At 36.5% G+C, this 22,683-nt stretch overlaps 1 protein-coding gene across 4 annotated transcripts; it reads left to right on the plus strand.

Moving 5' to 3' along the window:
* Positions 1-368: 368 nt before the first annotated feature.
* On the plus strand, positions 369-22,076 carry LOC127957261 (general transcription factor II-I repeat domain-containing protein 1). Of its 4 annotated transcripts, none has more exons than XM_052555722.1 (27): positions 369-799; positions 6,361-6,490; positions 6,575-6,716; positions 6,841-7,020; positions 7,088-7,271; positions 8,233-8,531; positions 8,700-8,795; positions 10,374-10,457; positions 11,179-11,362; positions 11,869-11,894; positions 12,143-12,266; positions 12,878-12,918; positions 13,034-13,114; positions 14,067-14,159; positions 16,078-16,128; positions 16,210-16,275; positions 16,446-16,629; positions 16,743-16,804; positions 17,170-17,235; positions 17,415-17,682; positions 17,833-17,861; positions 17,991-18,038; positions 18,695-18,772; positions 18,855-19,047; positions 19,136-19,173; positions 19,273-19,388; positions 19,959-22,076. In XM_052555722.1, exons 2-27 carry the CDS (start codon positions 6,365-6,367, stop codon positions 20,022-20,024), a joined length of 2,925 nt encoding a protein of 974 aa, XP_052411682.1. In that variant the 5' UTR covers positions 369-799; positions 6,361-6,364; the 3' UTR covers positions 20,025-22,076. The 4 variants fall into 4 exon arrangements, with proteins under 4 accessions (XP_052411682.1, XP_052411679.1, XP_052411680.1 ...); XM_052555719.1 differs by having other exon boundaries at positions 370-799; positions 19,956-22,076; XM_052555720.1 differs by having other exon boundaries at positions 370-799; positions 17,173-17,235; positions 19,956-22,076.
* The last annotated feature ends 607 nt before the right edge of the window (positions 22,077-22,683 follow it).

Here is a 22,683-nt window from a genome sequence, read left to right on the forward strand (position 1 = left end):
TGACTTGAACTTTAATATATCTGATAACAAATGAGCATTTTTAATATAACTACAAAGGACGTAACAAATACTACATTTAAAAGGGGTTATTCATATTGCATACTTATTTCTGTGCAAAATATATACATTTCATTTATTTTTAAATTAATGTATTGCAGTGGAAAAGAGCAGACAGTCTACTGTATTTATTATCCTATTTAAGATTTGTTGCATCAGGGTTTTTTTTTTTTTTTACAATCATAAATGTATTACAGATTCACGAATTCGATGTGTTTATTCCAAAACTGATCCGCAGAACGGTTACCAGGCGAACCGTTTGCGTTCGTTTGCAACGGACCGGTTCCTCTTAAAATAAAGCAGCGATCACAGGGGGCTGTGGCGATGGGCTGAGAGAAAAATGGAGATGTTACAGTCCCAATGTCGAAAGAGTTAGTTTCACACATTTGTCCCGCGAGTGCTGTTCCAGCGGTGCTTTAATCCTGTATGTAAATGACAGCCAATAGATGCTGTTGTTGAGTTGGGCTGGGATTAGCGGAGGCGAATGACTTTCAATTTTACTGGATTACAGAACAAAGAAGGGGGAAAGGGGACACAGTCCTCTGTTAAAGAAAACAGAAAGAAAACGGGGCGAATTGATCAAATAAATCACGTCGATTTCATATCAGCAGACTACAACCCATTCGAGATTATGACATTTAAGAAAGTCGCTATCGCCTTTCTTTAGATGGGAATTCAGATCTCACTACTGTTGGATTAAACGGAGAATAAACCTATCCCGGGATTAAACACGGGGAAATCGGTAAGGATTAAGTGTAATTCTGTTTCAGCGTGTATGAAAAACCATTTACGAGTATCGTTCTTGAGCACGTGACTTTTTATGGATGTTGAAAAAGTGAAATTACAGATTATAATTTTAGGGGGAGGAGGATTGCTAGGAGTGTTAGCACAGTGGCTATCATGCTAACGCTCCGCACGCGAATCCGTGTCGCTCGATGCGATGTTTTAGACGCTTTTATCAAAGTAACACGCTTTGTAATACACCGCAGATAAAATAAACAGTTAAACGCCTTTTCGTTCTGCGTTTAAGCAAACTGTAGCCGCAATTCTCCTGTTTTGTTTGTCTTGTGAAAAATGGCAACACAATTTGAGTGCTAGCAAGTTGCCTAAATAGAGCAGTTCCATTGTTGGCTGGGTGATAAATTACAGTCGGTGGTTTTTATTTCGCACAATTTGATGAAAATCGGCGTGGTTGGCGTCGTCACAGACGCGAGAAGGTCATGTTTACAATGTCAGATCCACCCATCAGTGGCTGCTAATCTGTGTCTACTATGAAGACTGCATTTCTAGATTATGCTTTACTGAATGTGTCCCAGTGCTGCGGAGTGATAACTTCACATGTCTCTAAACTTGCTCAGTTTTCCTCGAAGGACTTCTCAACTGTCAGATACGTTCATGAAGACAATGAGAGTTTATGATTTATGTCATGCTTTACTGCTATGAGTCTGTCACTGAAACATGAACTGTGTACGTTATTTATAACAGTAGTAGACGTCCGTGTTTCTTTGTGCTTCTTCTTCATCCAGGATATTTTTTATATAGTGGACAGACAGTTGTTTACCACAGTTGTTTACTGTACAACATATTCTTAGGAATAAAGTTTATTCATACTACCATGTACTGCACATGTTAAATTATGGCTTAAATGCAGGACGACTAGGAAATGAAGAACACCAGAGACTGAACAGTATAAAACAATCTGTATATTACCAAGACAGTTGATTTCTGTCCAGTGTTTCTGAATGAAATATGATGCCAACAGCAAAATATACTGAAAGCATGTTCTCCTCTTTAAAAAGGTGATTATTTGTAGTCCTAACTATACTTTATCATATAGTTAGTTGGATTTTACTATTTACGTTTTTCATTTTAATGACAGTATTTTCTGTTAAGCATTGTTTTACTCCAATACACTTATTAATCACCAATTGAGCACAGTGAAAAGTACTATAGTTTATGGATGCAGAACTGCGGTAATATTTGAATGAACTTGTTAATATAATTAACATGAATATGACAATCATTCAGTACATCAAAGTGTCAGTACTTTTTGTAAGATCTGTCTATGCATCACCAGTTTAGGACTACTGAAGCAGACCTTCATCCTTTCATAACAAAACCACCATATTTTATGGAAAAAAGTACTGTGGTTTTCTTTGAATTACCTTCGATTAGCATGTACAGACGTATATGAATATGGCAATCACTCAGTCAAGGTATCATGATTTCAGTACTTTTTTCCCCAAAGTAAATAACTTTAAACATTGTCGTTTGACATTCGTTTAAAGAAACTGGTTTATTCACAACTAAAAGTATTAAAATGACCACATCTGAAACAGGGTTTTCAGTCTACATTTATCCATACAGTATGTAGCAGAAACATTTTCTCTTCAATTTATACATTTCTTAAGTCTATTTATTTTGTTATCCTGACTCATCTTTATTCTATAGTTAGTTGCATTTTATTATATGCACTTAGTTTTGTTTTACTCCAACAGACTTGCAAGTCACTAGTAGCATGTAAATGCAATTGTATATTAATATGGCAGTCATTAAGTATTTTCAGTACTTTTTGTACAGTAAACTAGTTTAAACATAGACATTTGGTTGTAGTTTAAAAATCTGGATGATTCATAGTCTTTTAATCCACATGCTGGCTAATATACATAGCCAAGTAATCTGTTTTCCCAGTAATACATTTGTGATCTGAAGTGCAGAAGTAAATCTTCCTGTCTTCCCATGCAGGCCACGCTTTGTGTTTACTCGATGAAACATGTTTGTGTGGCCTTGGGGAAAATGGCCAGGGTGAAAGGACTTAGGACCAATTAAAAGTCTATTATCAGCCTCTGATCTGAACGATTTAGATACAGTTGTGTTTCTGAAGGGATCTGTGAGCTGAATCTTTATAAAGGCTATTAACAGAAGTATTGTGTATCAGTGGCGGAGCCACAAGCCTCTTAGGGCAAAACCGCTCATAAAACCCACGTTACCCTCTTCTTGAGATGCCGGTAATATCTTTAAGCACCATACAGGCAGTAATTCAAGAAGTAAAGGAGCGGTTACAGTGTGCTTCTCCCTGGAGCTGAGGATCTCAGATAGCGTGAATGAAAAAAACGTTATTTTGGCAGGGCGGACTCCTAACAAGCAGGAAGTCATTAATCTGTGCATTTAAGCATTTCAGTCCGGATGCCTACTTTTCCTGCACATGTTTTTTTTTTTTTTTTTGGAGTGTCACCAGTTGATTTTTTCACCCTAAAAAATATATTTGTTATAGTTAACTCATGTCTTTTGGCTACTGCAAAGAAAGCTTAGTGTAAAGTCATTTATACGTGAAGCTTAAGGTGTCAGATGAATGTAGTTGCCCCTGCAGATAGGAAAAGCCTGTTCAGTGAGAAAGCCTCAGCAGTCTCTTCTTCAGAGAGTTTTGTTAAACTTAGAAGTGTTAAGATGAAGCTGTTAAATGACACGAACTCTTTTATATTATAAGATTATTATTATAACCCATTGAGATTATTTCCTAAGGCAAGCATTGGTATTGTTATTGCTCAGGTAAGATTCAAAAGCTTACGTTTGTTTGGTGTAGAAAAATTTTCACAAATTAAATTTCACAATTAATTAAAAAGAAATAGAAGCTTACACATTATTAGCAGTGTAGTTTATGCATGTCTATTATAAGGCTGTTGAAGTATCAGAACATGCAAAAAAAAAACTTTTATTTTGGATGCGATTAATCGCGACGGATCGTTTAACAGCACTAGTTTTCAGTCAGAATTTTCAAGTACATTTCACACACAATTACAAAGAAATGGCAAGTAACACATTGAAATAAATGTGAATTGTTGATTTAGTTTTTATGATGTAGTTCACCCAAAAAAATAAAAATATATATATATTTTACTCAATGCAGAAATATCTGTTTTGTCTAAAAAGTGCAAGTCGATGCTAAACAAAACTGTTTGGTTTGTACTACCATTTTTCAAATTATCTTTTTTTTGTGTTGGCTTGGCTAGATTTGACTTTGACGGAGGAGATAAAGTGGGCAAATAAAATAAAAATAACTAATAAAAACATTATGGCGGATTTTTTTGAAGAAGGGACCCATATCACCTTGCACTGCATTGCAACCGTGGCATTGTGAGAGAGTTTTGAATGTGCAAGCACCTCTCACATTTTCTTCATAACATGTAAAAATCTAGTTTGTTTTACTGTCTGAAAACTTTATCGTGAACGTGCAATGCAAGTGCTGATTCTGACACCCATTATGCTAAAGCATCATAATATACACTGAAATAAAATCCTAGCAAGTTAAACAAATAATTACAAAGAAAAAGTAGAAAGACTGGAATTGTGTTTTCTTGTACACATTTTGTTTTATTCACAACGGTGGGTGGAATGAATCCGGACCGAACTAGAGATATGAAGTGTTGTTGATATGTTGTATGTAAGATTAGAGTCAGGCAGAGCAGAGGCGTCCGGCTCTGAGCTGCAGCAGGAGTTCTAGGAGGTTTTCAGACGAGGAATAGTAGTGTGGTTTTGGCTTTGCCCGGAGGCTGGGATAATGGCTCCCAGTGTCTGGACAGATTAAAGGCCAGAGCTGCATTGTTCACATGCCTCCAGATTAGTTTCCAAGGAAACGGATTGCGGTTGCCATGTGAACACAAGGCCCAGAATTAGGATTGGGCTGTTGATTTGTTGTTTTACAGCTCCTATTCGTCACTCCTGCTGTTTTTGCTTGTTTGTTTTCTTCAGACTGTGTAGTTAGGTTTGTGCTCGATTTTAAACCCACCCAAGTTTAGTCAGTATTCCGGTTTATGACTGTGAAGTTCAGAGCCCATGTGGCTGAAATCAAGATTGGAGTCACACACGGCGTCTGTCGAGAGAGGGACGGGTAAAGTAGCGGGACTCATGCTTCCAGGTCCTGTCTTGCTTCCAAGGAGAACAAATTAAGGATGAAGGGTTTTACGGCAATAATCTGAGCTAGCTTTAATTGGTTGACAAAGGCTTATCGTAATTAGCTACTTTCACGTGTGTGTGACGGATTTTGGTGCATTAGCACACGGAGGGGTATTACCATCACCTTCCAAAGCTTCTTACAGGTTTTCCATCCTTCAATACATTTTGTACAGCCAAAAAAAGTTAATGGGGAGCTTGAAAGCTTCTTAAACTCATTGGTTTGTTTTTGCACGTGATTAGGAGACCGTTAGTTGTGATTAGTTGTTTTCCGGTTCTGTTCGTCTGAAAGAAGAAAGTCATTTGAACCTAGGATGGATTGAGGGTGAGTAAATCTGGGGGATAATTTTCATTTTTGGGTGAGCCATCGTTTTAAGAACCTTGAAGAGTACCGCAAATAGAAAAAAAAAACTCCACTGATTGTCCTTGGTACACTTGTACACCATATTAAGGTCATTTGGAGAAGTTGCAACAGTTCTTCTGTGGGTTTAGTCTTTTATTAATGACTTGATGGTGGTGAGTTTAGATCTCTGTGTGGCCCATCACATCTGTTTTAAGACCTCATGTTAATCTCTCTCTCTCTTTCTCTCTCTCTCTCTCTCTCTCTCTCTCTCTCTCTATATATATATATATATATATATATATATATATTTCTCTTTTTTGGGGGGGATGGCACTTAAAGGAAAATATATGATTTACCAGCCTCTCTCTCTATTTCTATGTAGAATTTGAGTGATTATTAAAATAACTTTTATTGCACAAAATCTGTAGCAGATGCATTTCTTTAACTACATTTTCATGAACCTTGAGTTCACAAATCATCAATTCATTTTAAGCCAGACATCATTGAAAATAATGAGAACATGCAGTTCAGTCAGTCAGATGTCATTTCTCTCATTTAGTGAGTTCATGAAAAGAACATCCTCCTTCACACATGTTCATAAATAGGATTACACTCAATAATGGCATTGCATGTTTGTTTTTCTTTGTATCCTGTGCGGTCAACTCAATAGCAAGACATCCTTTTCACAGTTATTTTTTAGACTGTACATCTGTCCCTTAAATAATAGTTTTTATTTCTTTTGTCCTTTAGCAATCTAATTACAAACTTTGCTGCCATGTCATTTTAGTGTTCCTGGTACATGTTGTTACATGCACTAACTATGGTAAAAACTATGGTTTCTACTCTTATTTGTGCAATTGCATTGCACCAAGAACACTTTAAAATAAAGTGTAACCCAACCCAAACTTTTGGTAGAACAACTGATATGTGTTTTTAGCTTTAACTCAATGAGTAATTCAGTCTATTTTAGTGTTGCATTATAAACCTTCATTCTGTGTCTTCTCCTGCAGAAGAATGGCACAGATACGGAAGCCGGGCTGTGATGGGATGAGGACCAACTCTCGGCCAGAGCTCAAAGTTCCCCAAGTGTCAGCCAGACAAGAGATCCTCACCAGCCTAGTGTCTGCCCTGGACTCTGTGGTAGGAACGTCTGAATACGTTTAAAGACAGAGTGAGTTTTCCGCAGCGTTTTGGTGGTGGATGACTTGTGAATGGTGTTTGCAGTGCTCTGCCATGTCTAAACTGAATGCGGAGGTGGCCTGTGTCACTGTGCATGAAGACAGCGTGATCGCTGTGGGAACAGAGAAGGGAAGAATCTTCCTAAACTCCAGAAAGGAAATACAGACAGACTTTCACAAGTTCTGCAGTGAGTCAACATGAATTCAAATTTGAACACAACCATTTTGAATGACTGTGGATGTAATCAGCATATAGTACTGCAGGCGTTTTTTTTGCCGTTTTCTTAGGAATAACAGATTTATTCTCCACAGAAGTGTCCTGTCTGCAAGCATTGACCGCCATGAACTCCCACGCCAAAGTTCCTGAAGTAGACTGCAGCAGGACAGGCAAAGACTGCGGGCCGCCGGGCAGACAGAGAGCCTTAACAGACACTCATTCCAACATCTTCGTCCTGAGGAAGATGGTGGAGGAGGTGTTCAGCGTGCTTTACAGTAAGTCCGGTTAGGATTTTCTCTATTTTATTATGCAGGGGAAATAATTGTTTATCTACTGTTTCAGGTGAGGCTGTTGGGAAAAGCAGCCTGGTCCCTGTGCCTTATGACTGGATTCTCAAGGATCCCAGCTCAGTGGTTGTCTACGGCCTGCCTGATGGTGTAACTCTGAGAAAGCCTTCGGAATATGACACCAAGACCTTAATGAAGATCTTAGAGCAGAGCAACCGCATCCGCTTCATAGTCAAAAGGTCTCCATCTACTTTATTCTTCTAACATGCTTGTGGAGTCATGGGCCTGTTCACACAAGGTCTGAAGAAAATAATAATAAAATGGAAACATGTCTGGCTCTATAACCTTCACATAAAGTATCAACTATAACCATCTAAAAAATGTTAATGATTTCTGCAAATCCTCACATAATAAGATAGAAGCTTTTGGTCTTATGCCTATTAGCAGCATTTCATAAAGATGTTGCTATTCATATCAGATTATAAGGACAATATCCTTATTAAACAAGATTTTAATATTTTTAATTCAGCATTAAATGGATCAGAAGTGACAGTAAAGACTTTTACAATACAAAAAGTGTCTGATTCAAATCCAATTCATCAAAGGATCCTGAAAAACAAACCAAAACAAAAGTTAAGTAGCACCACTGTTTTTAACATTGATAAATGTTTCTTGAGCACCAAATCATTATATTAGAAGGAATTCTGAAGGATCTTGTGACACAGAAGACTGGGCTAATGGATGCTGGAATATCAGCTTTGTCATCTGCTAAATGCACTAATGCAATAACGTTACTGTTTTTATTGTATTCTTGTATCAAATAAATGCAGCGTTGATGAAATGGACTTCTTGCGAAAACATTTACAAATCTTACCAACCCCAAAATTTGGAATGGTGTGCTGTTAACACTGTATTTATTACAGTCATCCATAAAAGACATGTCATTACCATATTTCATCATGTTTTCCATTATAATTAAGTGAATCTGTTATGGTCTGTATTTTGTTTAAAGTCATATTAATGACTGTTTTCGTTAAAAGAAGTTCACTGGTATGAGTAGTTTGTGCATAAAATCATTTGCAAACTTTGGTTTATTATTAATATTAGTTATTGAACTGGTCATTTCTATCAATTTGATCATTATTATGAACAAAGACCAAAAATAGTTTTTGTTTTTTTTGTGATATTTTTTATTTTTAGTCGAACACCAGAGGAACCCTCTCGGGATGCCAAATCCTGTCCGGAAGTCAACCATCACTCTTCGACCTCAAAGAGCGTAAGCAACCAGGCCTCTGTCAAACCCTCCGTGCAGGAAGCGTCCGCTAGCAACTCCATGCTCTCCAGCTTCCTGTACGGCATGCCCATGTCCTCCCAGCCTCACCCAGACAGCAAGCTGGACCTGAAGCCCACATCACTGCTCAGCATAGGTAAAGAGCGGCTGGGCATGTGGGCGTCCGCTGAAGAGAAAGCGGTTCAGGCCAAGGAATGTGCTGACAACGGTAAGAGCCTCCTGTTGTCTTTCTGTATACATTGGCCTCCGCTGTCGTTCAGAGAGGTGCACTTATGATGCATGTTACCACTTGTGTAGGTGCTGAACCCTATGGATATGCTTCTTTTTTATGTGCTTAACTCTGAGCTTAATGCTCTGACTGTGTGTGTCTCTTCAGGCGAGCGAATAGGGCTGGCAGCGGATCTTACCCAGAGCCCTCCCAGCATCCATGTCTCCAAGCGCCTTCTGTTCTCCATAGTGCATGAAAAATCAGGTGGGCGACAGACTGTACTCACCAATACAGCGTCTGGCCAAGGACAAGCTGGCCTTCATTTTCAGTGGGTTTTATGGGGTCCCAAGCAGTGTGTCTGTAATATAACTAGAACAGGATATAGACTTAATTTACACCCTAAAATGCAAAGACATGGGGTTCTTCTCACACTTTAAATGGATAGTTTACCCAAAAATGAAAGTTCTGACATCATTTATTCACCTCATGTTGTTCCAAACCCATGTGCTGTTAAATAGTGAACACAAAAGGAGAATTTCTGAAGAATCTTTTTTTCTATTTAACATTTCATAGTGACCAAAAAAAAGTGTAAACATTGTCCAGATGACTCCTGTGCTGCACATGACAATTGAACATATTCCCCATTATTCATCTTTTTATTTTAATTTCATTATTTACCGATAATCTTCCTCTTTACTGTAGCGCTCATACATTGGTGATCACTAGTTAAACTGTTTTGAATTACCTTTTTTTTATTTATTTTTTTATTAATGCACATGAGGCATTTTCTAAATAAATATTCACCAGTTTGCTTAAATGTTAAGTACAGAAAGCTGAACATAGGATAAAGCCAGGTTCAAATTCTCATTTCAGTTCACTTTAAAGCTAAAGGTTTTTACACACTGTCAACAGTTATTTACCAAGTTTTTAGGAATAACAATTTTATACAAATAAGGTGAATGATATATGAACCTTCAAATTAAAAAAAAACAACAGCTTTAAAGATATGCATTGTAATTGAAATCTACAGACACAAAAAATAAGAGGTCATGAAAAATATTTTGGACGTTTCTTTCCACTATTTTGAAATACAGTTTATGGAATCGAATGAAAGTTGTAGAAACAAATAGCCCAAAATCTCAAAAATGATCAGTGCTTGAAAAAAACAATGGTTTTGCTTGTAGTTCGTTTTCAAAGCAAGACAATTTTTCAATCCATTTCATAGCTTTGCTTAGTTTAGGGGATTAAAGTCTTTCGGACTCATGGCATATTGATATGTGCATTTTTATCTATTGTTTCGTTTACAAAAAATATGGCATGACGATTCTTTTAGTTTCACTGAAAATAACAGCATATGGGTTTGGAATGACTCAATAGGGTAAGTAAATAATGACTGCTCCTCCCAGTATGAAAACACAAATCCTATATTAAGCTCTTGGTAAATAAATCAGTCATACCTGAAACTCGACACATTATTTGTATTCTATCAGTGGTATTTGTTTAGATAGAGCTCCAGTCAGACGAGACATAAAGAGTGTTGATCTTGGCAGAGTGGGCAGTGGTAATGGGAGTGTGGCCAGGTCACCTGGGCTACCAAAGTCTGTTCCTCTCAAAAGATCAGCATGAGATCTTCAGTAACTGCAGAGAGTCAAGACCTGCCTTAATTGTCTCCTACGTCTAAAAGATCACGTGTTGACATTTGTGTATACAAATACATTTCAGAAAATATTGATTGAGACTGTGGCGCTATTGCTGTCATCTTAATAGACAACTTATACTATTCTATCCAACTTATACAAGTATTGATTTAAACATGATGATGTTTTTTTATTGCGTGCCCAGAAAAATGGGATTCGTTCATCAGGGAGACTGAGGATATCAACACCCTTCGAGAATGTGTTCAGATCCTCTTCAACAGTAGATATGGTGAGCTCAAGTGCACAATGCAGAATTTACATTAAACTTTACAATATAACACTGCACACTGATGATAAAATACCTATCCAGCTGATGCATGTCATTTTTTCAGTATTAGCACAGTAAAGCCTGACGCGTGTAATGATATATGATAGGTAAAAATTGATAGCCTGAATGCACTGAAAGTCGCTTTGGATAAAAGCGTCTGCTAAATGCATAAATGTAATGATGCAAAAAATGCAAACAATCAATTGAAAAATAAAGAAACAAACATACTATATATATATATATATAGATATATATATATATATATATAGCCTACTGTATATTTGATACACACATTTCTAAGGCCTGTAAATTATACAAAAAAATATTTAATTATTTTATTTTTATTTATTTCTTTGTTTTTATAACTTACAGGCCTTAGAAATGTGTGTATCAAACATACAGTAGGCTTTATAATGTTATAGTATTTTCTCTTTTCCCAGATTAATATGCAGAGAACTGTAAGTAAACCATTAGTGGGTTGATTCATCTGAATTTTAATTTAAAAAAAACAAGCAACATTGGCTCAACCAATGGTGTGCGTTTGGGGTTGGACTACCTTTTTGGTTGACCAATAGCGGTCGGGGATTGTTTAAAAACAGTTTTTTTTTCTGTTCTATTTGATTCAGCGCAGAATGCCACACACGTCAGGTTTAACTCATCACTCGATTGATGTTTATTTTAGCTGAAGCATTAGGCCTGGATCACATGGTTCCTGTGCCGTACCGGAAAATCGCCTGTGATCCTGAAGCAGTAGAGATCATTGGAATTCCAGACAAGATTCCCTTCAAGAGACCGTGCACTTACGGTGTGCCTAAACTCAAACGGATCCTGGAAGAAAGGCATGCTGTCCGCTTTGTCGTCAGAAGGTTTGAAACTCCATATAACCTAACTTCTGTTGACCCGATGAGAGAGATTTCCTTTTGTGTTAATGAAGATGAATAGAGCCACAGTCAGAGTTCAACTGAAACAGCGGCGGTGTGATTTGTAGCTCTTCCAGTTTGAACATGTGACGACGGTGTCAGAGATGTTATTACTGATAATCTTTCCTTTTTTGTCATGTAATTAACTGTGTGGCTCATTGAAAATGAATCCAGATATTGGTACTGGATATACCTAGTTTTTAATTTGCTTCATAAAAAAAATGTCTAGCCGTCTTTGCCATCTGGCAGAGCGGCGCTAGGCATCCGAAGTGGAGCGTCATGCTGGTTGTGGTAACCGCTGCCATACACGAGCCAGTGTGGAGCCGCTGATTTGGCGTAATGAGGAAATCTCCTGCTGCTCGGCACCAGACATGCGTACTGTACACAGCGTTTCAACGTTTCAATATGTGTACGGCTCACAGGAACTCACAATTTTCTTTTTCTTTTCTTAGAATGTTTGATGAGCGGATTTTTACCGGTAAGCATTTCCTTAACCATCTTCTGTGACTTATTACAATGTAATAGCATTATTATTACATATTATTGTCGTTTTTTTGCACTGTTCTCTTGTTACTTTAGGAAGCTATTTCTAACTAATCTGATCCATAACAAATCACATTTATTGGTTTAACCTTATAAAGTCACATTTACTATGTCTGATTGTAATTCATTTGATGTTAGAACATTAAGCACATTTTACATTTAACATTTTGTATTTTTTGCAAGCTGCTGGTAAAATAGCTAAGGAGGAGGGCAGACAGGATGGAGGCGCCCCAGAGGACGGATTCCCAGATGGGCTCAGGGTGCCGAGCTCGTCTCTAGAGCTGCTCAGCAACACTCACAGTAGCAGGTAACAGTTTATGTAGAAGTCTGCTGAAATAATTCTGATATAACTGTTCAGACTGAGCTCGTACTGCAAAACATCTGATTTGTATCTGATTTAGTGAAGTGGTCAGAATCGGAAAAATCTGATTCCGTGTTATATGTTATGTTATTGTACAAGTTATGGAAAAACAAATCAAATTTGGGCCACTTTTGTGTACTGTCAAATAAAAAGGCCAATAAATGTGACAATATATCAACAAGCAAACAATAAATGAACAAGTGCAGTGCCGTTTTCCCCCAGTAGACAAAGAGTTCATATTTGCAGACATTTTCCTTTTCAGCAATAACTGTCGTAGATAATCATTTTGTTTTTTAGATATAATTTTTCCTATTCTCTAGTTATATACTGAGAGTGACTAAGGCTGCATCTGCTTGTATTATATAATAATCAGTCAAAGAGTTAATAAGTAAGTCAATGTTCTCTGTTTTTTGCATATGTTTAATTGTTAACAGAAAAGTGTCAGAAGTTCCATGTTTGGCTTTGAAATTTCATTTGGGTGCATCACTTTTGTTTCCAGTAACTAAGAAAAAAAAGTAGACCGGTAACTAGTAAGAAAGTCTTGTTTTTTGTTTCAGATCAAGCTCCTGTGTCAGTCCTTTGGCTGAGTGTGAAGCAGGTAGATTGTCTGCTCGTGGTTTCAATACAGCTTTGGCTTTTGCCCTAAGGTTTTATGATTATAAAACGTGTTTAAGTGTAAGATTCAAAAGAATCCAATATGTTTTATTTTTCAGGGCCATCTGGGGACTGTCTGCCTTTGAAAAAGATCAAAACTGAACCTCCAGATGGTGAAATTATCCAGGTGACAGTTCCAGGTATGGTCTCCCGGCCCAACAATAAAGCTCACGCTGAGAGTTTTCATATCTCAGCCTGGTACCTCAAGTGTTTTTCTCTTATTTTCTGTTATTGTTAGTGACCAACAATCATCCGTTCAGAAACTTAAATAAAGTTGTGAGCTGAAAGCAGCATGAAGTCCCTGTAGGTCTGCTGGATGGGGGTGCATTAGCATATTTCACTTACTCACAGAGAGGACGTGTGTCTTTGAGGGTTGCCTTCTGATTTAAAAATATTTGCTCTCATTTTCCACCCCGCTGTGCAGTGATCTGAGCCTTTGAGGACAGACGGGACATTTTGCATTACATGGCACATTCATTGGCTAAACACTGTGAACTGGAGGAAGATCTTACATATAAAACTGCAAATATGACCTCAAGTGCTGCATGTGCAATATTTAAAATCATTATTCTGATCAAATGTGACTTTTTACCTTCTGACCTTACTTAAAGACCCTATTCATGTTATAAGTATCTTGGGTGAGTGTGCACATATTTTTCTTTTTAAAGAAAATAATACTTTTTGACAAAAAATTATATTAAAAAAATCTGTTCTTTTAAACTTGCTATTTATCAAAGAATTCTGAAAAAACAACATTTTTTTTTTTTAACATTGATAAAAATAAGAATGCTGACAATTCAGCTTTGTCAACACGAGAATACATTTTGAAATATATTAAAACAGAAAACAGTGATTTTAAACTCTAATTTTTCATATTTTCAAAATTTTGATGCATATAGATTCAGCCTCTGTTAACAAAATGCAATTTTATCAGCATGAATTGTTTTGCTTTTCACAATTCAAAACTAAATCCCAATCAATAAATCATATTATAAAAATCTAATGCATTTTGAATCTCATTTCATTTGGTTTTATCTGACCATCCAACTGCTCATTTTGTCTATTGTCATCCTCTCATCTTCTACATCTCAGAGTCTCAGAGTTCTGCTTCTACAGAAGAGCCGAGTGAGCCTCAGGAGGAGCGGGTGACCCCTGACCTCTGTCATCCCAAGGAGTCTGTAGCAGGTAACTTCTTGCCTTATATCTGAGTGTAGTTTCTCTTGCCTCCAGTAGTACATCGATAATCCCAAACATATGACAAATCAAAGCCTCAAATATAACCCTTTCCAACTTCTCGTCCAGTTCAGATCCCTCTGCCTGGTCTATACCTGTCCTCCTTCAAGCGTTAATGCCTGTCTCATAGTCTTTTTATGTATATGTGCATGTCTGTCCAACTGACTGTCAAAGCAATTCTCGCAAGACATGCATTTCAGTAAGTTAATGCTCAACATGGATATTAAAAGCTAATTTGGCCACTGCGTAGTGTGGAGAAAACTTGTCCTAATCTCTCAAAAGGAGTTTGAAATGCTGTAAAGATTGAAACAGGACAGCAGCAGTTAATGTACAAAAACATTTTAATCAGTGATAATAACATAGGTTAAAATATGGTAAGACAAGAGTTTTACATTTCTTATTTCAACTCCAATCCCAATACCCCAGACTTACCCAAACTGTAGTCTCACCCGAGTCAGTGCTAGTAAACCCACATCCAGTAGAACTCCCTAAATAGACTCCCAGTGTTAGTGCCCCTAATATATAGAAATAAACTGTAGAGTTGATATGAACGCTCAACTACAGTACATGTGATGTGTTTATTTAACAGATAGGAAAATCGTGGTTCTGGATTACTTGGAAATATAAGGGAATTTTAGTAATGCTGTAAAATCTTTTGTCACATAAATATTGCTTTTTTTGTAGAGTAAACCTTGTAGGTAAGCCAGATTCTTTTTAAATTGGTACTTGTCCATGAAATGATCACTGTGATAACAGTTTAGTAGTAAATCAGTCTTAATCAAAAATCATTTTTCAGTAATCATGAAAGACTATGGAAGGCTATGGAAAATAATTTTGTCAAAGTATGAAAATAAATGTGATTTATACAGTTAACACTTTTGGGGTCAGTAAGAAGTGAAGAAAAGGTTACAGTAAAGGCATTTATAATGCAGACTTGAATTATTGGTAAAGACATTTATAATTAAGCAGCATAACTATTTTCAAAATTGATAATCATTTTCTTGAACACTAAATCAGGTTATTAGAGTACATTTTGAAGAATTATGTGACTCTGAAGAATGGAAAAATGGAGTTGAAAATTCAGCTTTGCCATCACAGGATTTTTTTTTAAAAATCATAATAATATAATTATTATATAATATATAATATAATATAATATTTGATTCCTTTTAAATAACCATTTCTTTTTTTTTAACTATCGTATTTTTCGGACTATAAGTCACACTTTTTTTCATAGTCAGGTGTGACTTATTTATCAAAATTAATTTGACATGAACCAAGAGAAATGAACCCAGAGAAATGAACCCAGAGAAATGAACCCAGAGAAATGAACCAAGAGAAATGAACCAAGAGAAAACATTACCGTCTCCAGCCGTGAGAGGGCGCTCTATGCTGCTCAGTGCTTTTGTATTCTACACTGAAGACATAGAGCGCCCTCTGGTGGCTGTAGACGGTAATGTTTTCTCTTGGTTCTTGGGTCTAAATAAATGCGACCTATAGTCCAGTGCGACTTATATATGTTTTTTTCCTTGTCATGACGTATTTTTGGACTGATGCGACTTATACTCAGGTGTGACTTATAGTCTGTAAAATACGGTAACTTGCGTACATCAACCAGGTGTAGAAACCTGCCATTGTTGAAGCGTTCATATAAACTCACAGATTAAGCAATCTGACTTTTTAATTAATAACACTGGATTTGTTATGTTGAAGTTTGCATTACACAAATGGTCACTGGAGTAAACCTCAGGTGAGTTGAATCATCAGAACACCTCCTGCAAGCGAGTTCAATTCACATCAAACCATACACATAGGAAGATTTCCCATGTGCCACACTGATGTTAATGTCACTCTGTTTGTACTTCTGCAGAAGATTTAACGCCCAAGTCTACAACACAAGGGCTCGAGAGAGCTGTCGAAGGTAAAACTTTATTTTGGAAGAACACAAGCTTTGTCTTCAGATATTTTAGGCTGTTGGTGTGATTGTCTTCCCTTTCCCCAGAAGACATTGGAGAGATGATCCTTCAGCTGCGAAAGCAAGTCGAGAGCCTGTTCAGTTCCAAGTACAGTGAGTCATGAACTTCATTTACAGGCAACTATGATGGCAACCAGCAAATTTGCCAGTTAGATTTATTCAGCCAATCAAACTCTTCTAGGTTTAATATACACAAATAATAGATTGCAAAATAATTCCTAGTAGATTTTCCCATCCATCAAATCATCTCTTTCTCATTCTAGGTGAGGCTCTTGGTCTGCCTGAAGCAGCTAAAGTGCCATATTCCAAGTTCCAGATGTATCCAGATGACCTGTATGTCACAGGGCTACCAGAAGGGATGACTTTTCGAAGACCAAACTGTTTTGGAGCCGCAAAACTCCGGAAGATTCTTGCCGCCAGTAGTCAGATTACATTCTTTATAAAGAGGTATATTCATACAGACCACATTAAAATGATCTATCAGATTTGTTTAAGCATATAACCACTACAGTGTCTAAAGAAGTAGTGTAACAACAGTGTGCATTTTTTGGTTTTGTCAGGCCAGAGTTGTTGACAGACCAGGTTAAACTTGAAGGTATCTCTAAGACAACCTCTGATTCAGGTGAAGTAACAATTCCATTCAATTTTGTTTTATTCAGTTTTGTTTTTTGTTTTTTGCTTTGCTTTGTTTTTTTGTTTTTTGCTTTGCTTTGTTTGTCTTTTTTTGCTTTGCTTAGTTTTTTTTTTAATTGCTTTGTTTTGTTTGTTTGTTAATTATTTTTTGCTTTGCTTTGTTGTTGTTTTTTGCTTTTGTTTTGTCTTACTTCGATTAATGTTTAGTGTTTTGCTTTGGTTTGTTTTTTGTTTTGTTTTTAGTTTTATTTTGTTTTGTTTGTATTGTTTTTGTTTTATATGTATATTTCTTCAGTTTTAGCCAAAATATCACTTACTTATCTAATATAATGCTCCTTTTGATTTAACGTTTAGCAGAGACTGACTCCAAAGATCAATCAGAAGACCCGGGACCTGCCTCCAAAAGACCAGGATTCTCAGGTAACACTGTGATTAAGTTATCAGGTGTTGTGCACAGTAAGTTTATGACTTTGTTACATCCTGACTAAATTAAACAATTCAGTTGATGTCATGTGCCATGTGTCAGTTTATGTTTAAACCTTCATTCCCGATATGCTATCACTAAACCGTTGGCTTTTTTAACATTGTTCTGCCCGCAGACAGTTTAGAGGCCAAGCTCTCCCGTATCGACTTGGCGAACACCCTGCGAGAGCAGGTCCAAGACCTGTTCAACAGGAAATATGGCGAGGCACTGGGCATTAAGTATCCTGTGCAAGTGCCTTACAAGAGGATCAAGAGTAACCCTGGCTCAGTGATTATCGAGGGCTTGCCCCCTGGCATCCCCTTCAGAAAACCCTGTACCTTCGGCTCACAGAACCTAGAGAGGATATTAGCGGTGGCAGACAACATCTCTTTCAGCATTACAAGGTGAAGAACTGTGCCAAGTGTTTGAAGCACCCTCAAGCTTTTAAAATCGTTTTTAAATAAGATTTTTTTTTTTTAATTAATCTGTGTAATAGATCGGTGTGTATTTTGGAAATCCCTGAGAATTACAAAAGTCTTTTATCATCTTTTCAGGCCTTTCCAAGGGCTTATTCCCAAGCCAGGTAAGCTGTCAAAATTTCTTTTTTTTTATATATATATATATATATATATATATATATATATATTTTTTTTTTTTTTTTTTTTTTTTTGCTTAATTACTCATGGAAATAAAATCCTGTTTGCTTTGCCAGCACCACGAAGAATAACCATATTGAAGAAAGGTTACACCCCAATAAGTGGTAAGAATAAGGCATAATTTATGAAAAATTCAGTGTTGTAGATATTTATTGCAATTAATGCACAAGCATCCATGTCTACTCTGGATGTGCAAAACATTGTGATACGACCAAAATAGATTGCTCCCAACCAATGGAGGCTGCTCCTTCAGGCACTTTAGTTTTACTGTTTGACTGAGATAAAATTATTTTATTTGCAAATATGCTGCAGTTTAAAGTACTTTTTTTTAAAGAGGTATATAATGCTAACCAAGTAAGCGCTCGGCCCATTAGAAGCTCTGACAGAAAGGCTGCATGTGAGGCTGACAGAGAACTGAGACTCGCTGTTTAATGTGTTTGAGATGTGCTCTTTTCCTTAATGCATAACTTAAATTTCACAGGTATATTCTCCATCTGTAAATGTTAAAAAAGCCATTTTGCTGTCAGAAGTGCATGAGCTTTTGCTTTAGCGTTTTCCGCTAAACTCCAGTCTTCATCGTCACATGATCCTTCAGATAACATTGATTTGCCTGTCAAGAAATATTCCATGTAATCCATATTGAAAACCACTGCTTGATATTGTTATGGACACTGTAATTAGTTTTTTCAGGATTATTTGATGTTCAAACAACTTCTTTTCTGTCAGTTAACTTGTCAAATGTCTTTTCACTGTTCAACAGAAGAAGACGAGGTCAACCGGATGGGAGAAAAAGTGATATTACGGGAACAAATTAAAGAGCTGTTCAATAAGAAATATGGTGTGTTAATGACTAATAACTGATTTATCCCTTCCCCTTTGAAAACACTCCAGTGCTTCATTAGTGGATGTTGTGTGTTCAGGTGAAGCTTTGGGTCTGGACCGCTCAGTCATTGTTCCGTACAAGTTAATCCGCGCCAATCCAGGCTCACTGGAAGTGTGTGGACTTCCCGATGATATTCCCTTCAGGAATCCTAATACTTACGACATAATTCGGTTGGAAAAAATCCTACAGGCCCAAGATGAAATTACTTTCAATATCAAAACCCCTCTACAGTAAGTGCTGCAGGATGTCAGATATGATTATAATGATACTTGCTGTGTTTAGAGACTCTTGTTTGATCTTGATTTTGTCTTTGTTTAGGCCTTTAACAGAGTTATGTACTCAAACTTGTAATAAAGGTAATAGCCTTTTTAGTGTACTTTTATTTCACTTTTGAAGAAAAAAAGTCAGTGTTTACAAATGCAAATATGCTTAAATATATATGTCTTCTTTTGTAGAAGGTAAAGAAGTGTCTACGAATCGACGCAAACGTAAACGAGTACTTGACAACAGTCAAGCATCCATGCCCACTGGAACAGACTCAGCACTATCAACCAATCAGATACCTGTCATGGTAAGCAGACATATTACACACGAATGCTTTTATAATAACAGTTTTTTAAATATTATTTACTTTGTCATTTTCAGCCCAGTTTACTTGTAGAATGTGATTTTAACGAGATAATCAGTGAGGAAAATTAAAAAAGTGGAGTGGGACTTGATTTTATCAAACAGGAATTGATTTGATTTTGAAAAGTGGGCCTCAAGTGCAGAATGAAGCCAGACTTAAATGCGAGTATGATACTAATTAATAGGCAGTTAGTTACAAGTTAACATTACACTACTGTTTAAAAGTTTAGGGCTTGTAGGATACATTAAATTAATCAAACAAAACTGTAATGTAACAAAAGATTTCGATTTCAGAAAATGCTGTTTTCAAACTTTACATTTCTCGATAATCCTGTAAAAAAAAAAGTATCACAGATTCCCCAAAAGTATTCACCAGCAAGGCTGTTTTTAATTTTGATAATATCAATCTGACTATGAACGTGTATTAAGAGAGTAAATGGGGTCAATAGAATTTTCATGCCAAACTTAAAAATTGCTAAATGAGCTTCTATTCATTTTTTTTCTTTTTCAGCAGTGGCCCATGTACATGGTGGACTACAGCGGAGTGAATGTTCAAGTTCCTGGAAAAGTCAAATATTAATGAACTTTCTGATGGCGTACAAAATGTCTTTTTTAAACCTGATGTTTCTGAATGCTGATTTCAGCTTTCTTCAGAGCTGCGGCAGATCCTGCGGCTCGCACGTGGAGATGCCTGTGTGTTCTGGCAGGTATCAGAGAGTGTGAACTGTTGGATGCAGTTGTTTCTGAATGAAGTGCTAATGATGGCAAAACAGCAGTAAATCAGTCTACCGCTGCTTTATTACTTGGAGGAATAGTACTCACCCTCATGTCAGTCCAAAATAAATGCTTTTGATTTTTTTTTTTTGAAATGCAAAAATAGGAATCATGTCAACGATGTGTTCTGTGTGAAGTTTTGTCAAAAACAATAATTAAAGGTGCTGTAGGGAACTTTTGTAAAAAAATATTTTTTACATTTTTATTAAACCTGTCATTATGTCCTGACAGTAGAATATGAGACAGATAATCTGTGAAAAAAATCAAGCTCCTCTGGCTCCTCCCAGTGGTCCTATTGCCATTTGCAGAAACTCCATCGCTCCTGGTAAAAAATAACCAATCAGAGCTGCGGTCCGTAACTTTGTTTGTGTTCAAAATGTAGAAAAATTTATATAATAAGCGAGTACACCATGAATCCCTTTTCCAAACCGTGTTTTTGGCTTGTCCTGAATCACTAGGGTACACCTATAATAAGTGTTTATTTTTGGACTATTTTAGATTGCTTCAGGGGTACCGCGGCGGAGTAACCCAGTACCTTTGTGATTCTTCATAGACATAAACAGAGAGAAGTAGATCCGGCTACGATGTTCTTCCGCAAGACGCAAGCAGTTCTGTTTATTAACCGCTAGAGCGTCAAAAGTTCCCTACCGCAGCTTTAATCGAAACTTTTAAATATGCTGAACATTTTCTCAACCTCAGTCCACCCGAGATGTACAGTAGATGGCTTTATTTCTTCATCCAAACAAATTTGGATGCATTTAGCATCACATCTCTTGCTCACCAATGCAGTGGATGGGTGCCGTCATAATGAGTCTAAACAGCTGATAATACATGTAATGTAGAAATAATGATTTTTTTTTTCAGAAACAGATTATCAGTTCACAAGACATTATTTGTAGTTTGGAATATATGTTATGTTTTATCAGCTGTTTGGATTTTCACGGCACCCATTCACTGCATTGAGCAAGTTATGCTCAATTTGTCCAAATCTGTTCAGATGAAGAAACAAACTCAACTGCATCTTGAATGGCCTGAGGTTGACTGCATTTTCAGGAAATGTACATTTTTGGTTGAACTATTCCTTTAATTGTTCCACTGGAAGAGTAACGACATGCAGGCTCGGAGTGAATAAGGACAGAACTATTTCTCCACGTGATTGTTTGTAAAAGGAGTAGCTGTTATTTGCATATCAGAAGAAAATGCTTTCCCACCAGTATTTGTTATTGCAGATCCTGGACACAATCATGGTTAAGTAACCATTTCATAAAGAGCACTCAGAACAGGATTTACGGTTTGTTTTTCCCAAATGCGTCTAATCACTGTTGGGATACACAGCCTTGTTTGGTGCCAGAGCTCGTGCAGTATGTGCATACTGGATACGAGTCCTTTAGTTATCTGGGTCTCATGCCTTGCAAATGTTTGTATTGTTATTTATTTATTTATTAAAATAAAAATAAAAAATCTTGTATATGCAGGGAATGTAATCTACCATATTTAGTACAGAGCATAAAGTACTGAATGACACGACTAATGATGCTAAACTAGCTACTGTATGTATACAGAAAGAAACATCCGCTTCAGGTTTCAGTACGTCAAGTTGGAAACCCCTAACACGATAGCACTAACTTGTATTCAACTGAGAGACTTTTTGTATTATTTTACCTTTGTAAATTAACTCTTAAGTTTGTTAAAGAAAGGCAAAGCGAGATATTTGACGGAGAAAACATCATGAATGTATTGTTTGTAAAGGAAAGGATGTTCTAATGTGATTATGTAATGACTGTCTCTGGAATCGCCAGTATTTATATGCTGTACCTTAATGCCATTTAGGCCTTTCAGATAAAATGTGTTGCCTTGCGTTTGTGTGATCATTATTGTGTTATGCAGTGAAAGCCTTAAAATATGCTATCTTTTAGATGGAAACCAGATTAACGTAGAAGAAAAATTAATATTCCAAAAAGATAAAATCATCAGTAGCACCATCTGCTGGGCCAAAGACAACAGCACACATTTTACCTTTTATTTTTTATTTAGAAGTTTTGAAATTACAGTAGTTTTATTTTTTCCTTAAATATAATTTTAATAAAGTGTTCTAAGTCTTAAGTCTTTAGTTAAACTTGAGCTTTATGAATGTGTGATGTTTTATGAGGCATATCAGATTTCAGTTCAAACCACTGATATATCTAGAGTTAAGACACTCTGATGTCCGCTGGCACCTTTGCTAACGTAGTATTTTTTTTTTTATATTATTTTTTTTTATTTCACTAAATTAAATTATCATTGATTAAAGACAACAAAAATGACAATTAAGTCAGAAATAAATTGCCATGCAAATATGACGCAAATACGACTTCGGAACATAAATAATAACTTACTTATATAAAATGTATTTTTAAAAAATGTGTTGTTGTTGTTGTTGTTTACTTAAATCTTGACGACAGTTCATGTACGCACGCTTCATTTGA

Source organism: Carassius gibelio, chromosome B5 (assembly GCF_023724105.1).
Source record: "Carassius gibelio isolate Cgi1373 ecotype wild population from Czech Republic chromosome B5, carGib1.2-hapl.c, whole genome shotgun sequence".
Lineage (NCBI taxonomy): Eukaryota > Metazoa > Chordata > Actinopteri > Cypriniformes > Cyprinidae > Carassius > Carassius gibelio.

Bases quoted from the DNA above. Each gene is read 5' to 3' on its own strand.
- LOC127957261 (XM_052555719.1), top strand. From the start codon at position 6,365: ATGGCACAGATACGGAAGCCGGGCTGTGATGGGATGAGGACCAACTCT. The intron at 18,773-18,854 runs GTGTGTTAATGA...TTGTGTGTTCAG, and splicing joins GCTGTTCAATAAGAAATATG to GTGAAGCTTTGGGTCTGGAC. The intron at 19,174-19,272 runs GTAATAGCCTTT...CTTCTTTTGTAG, and splicing joins TACTCAAACTTGTAATAAAG to AAGGTAAAGAAGTGTCTACG.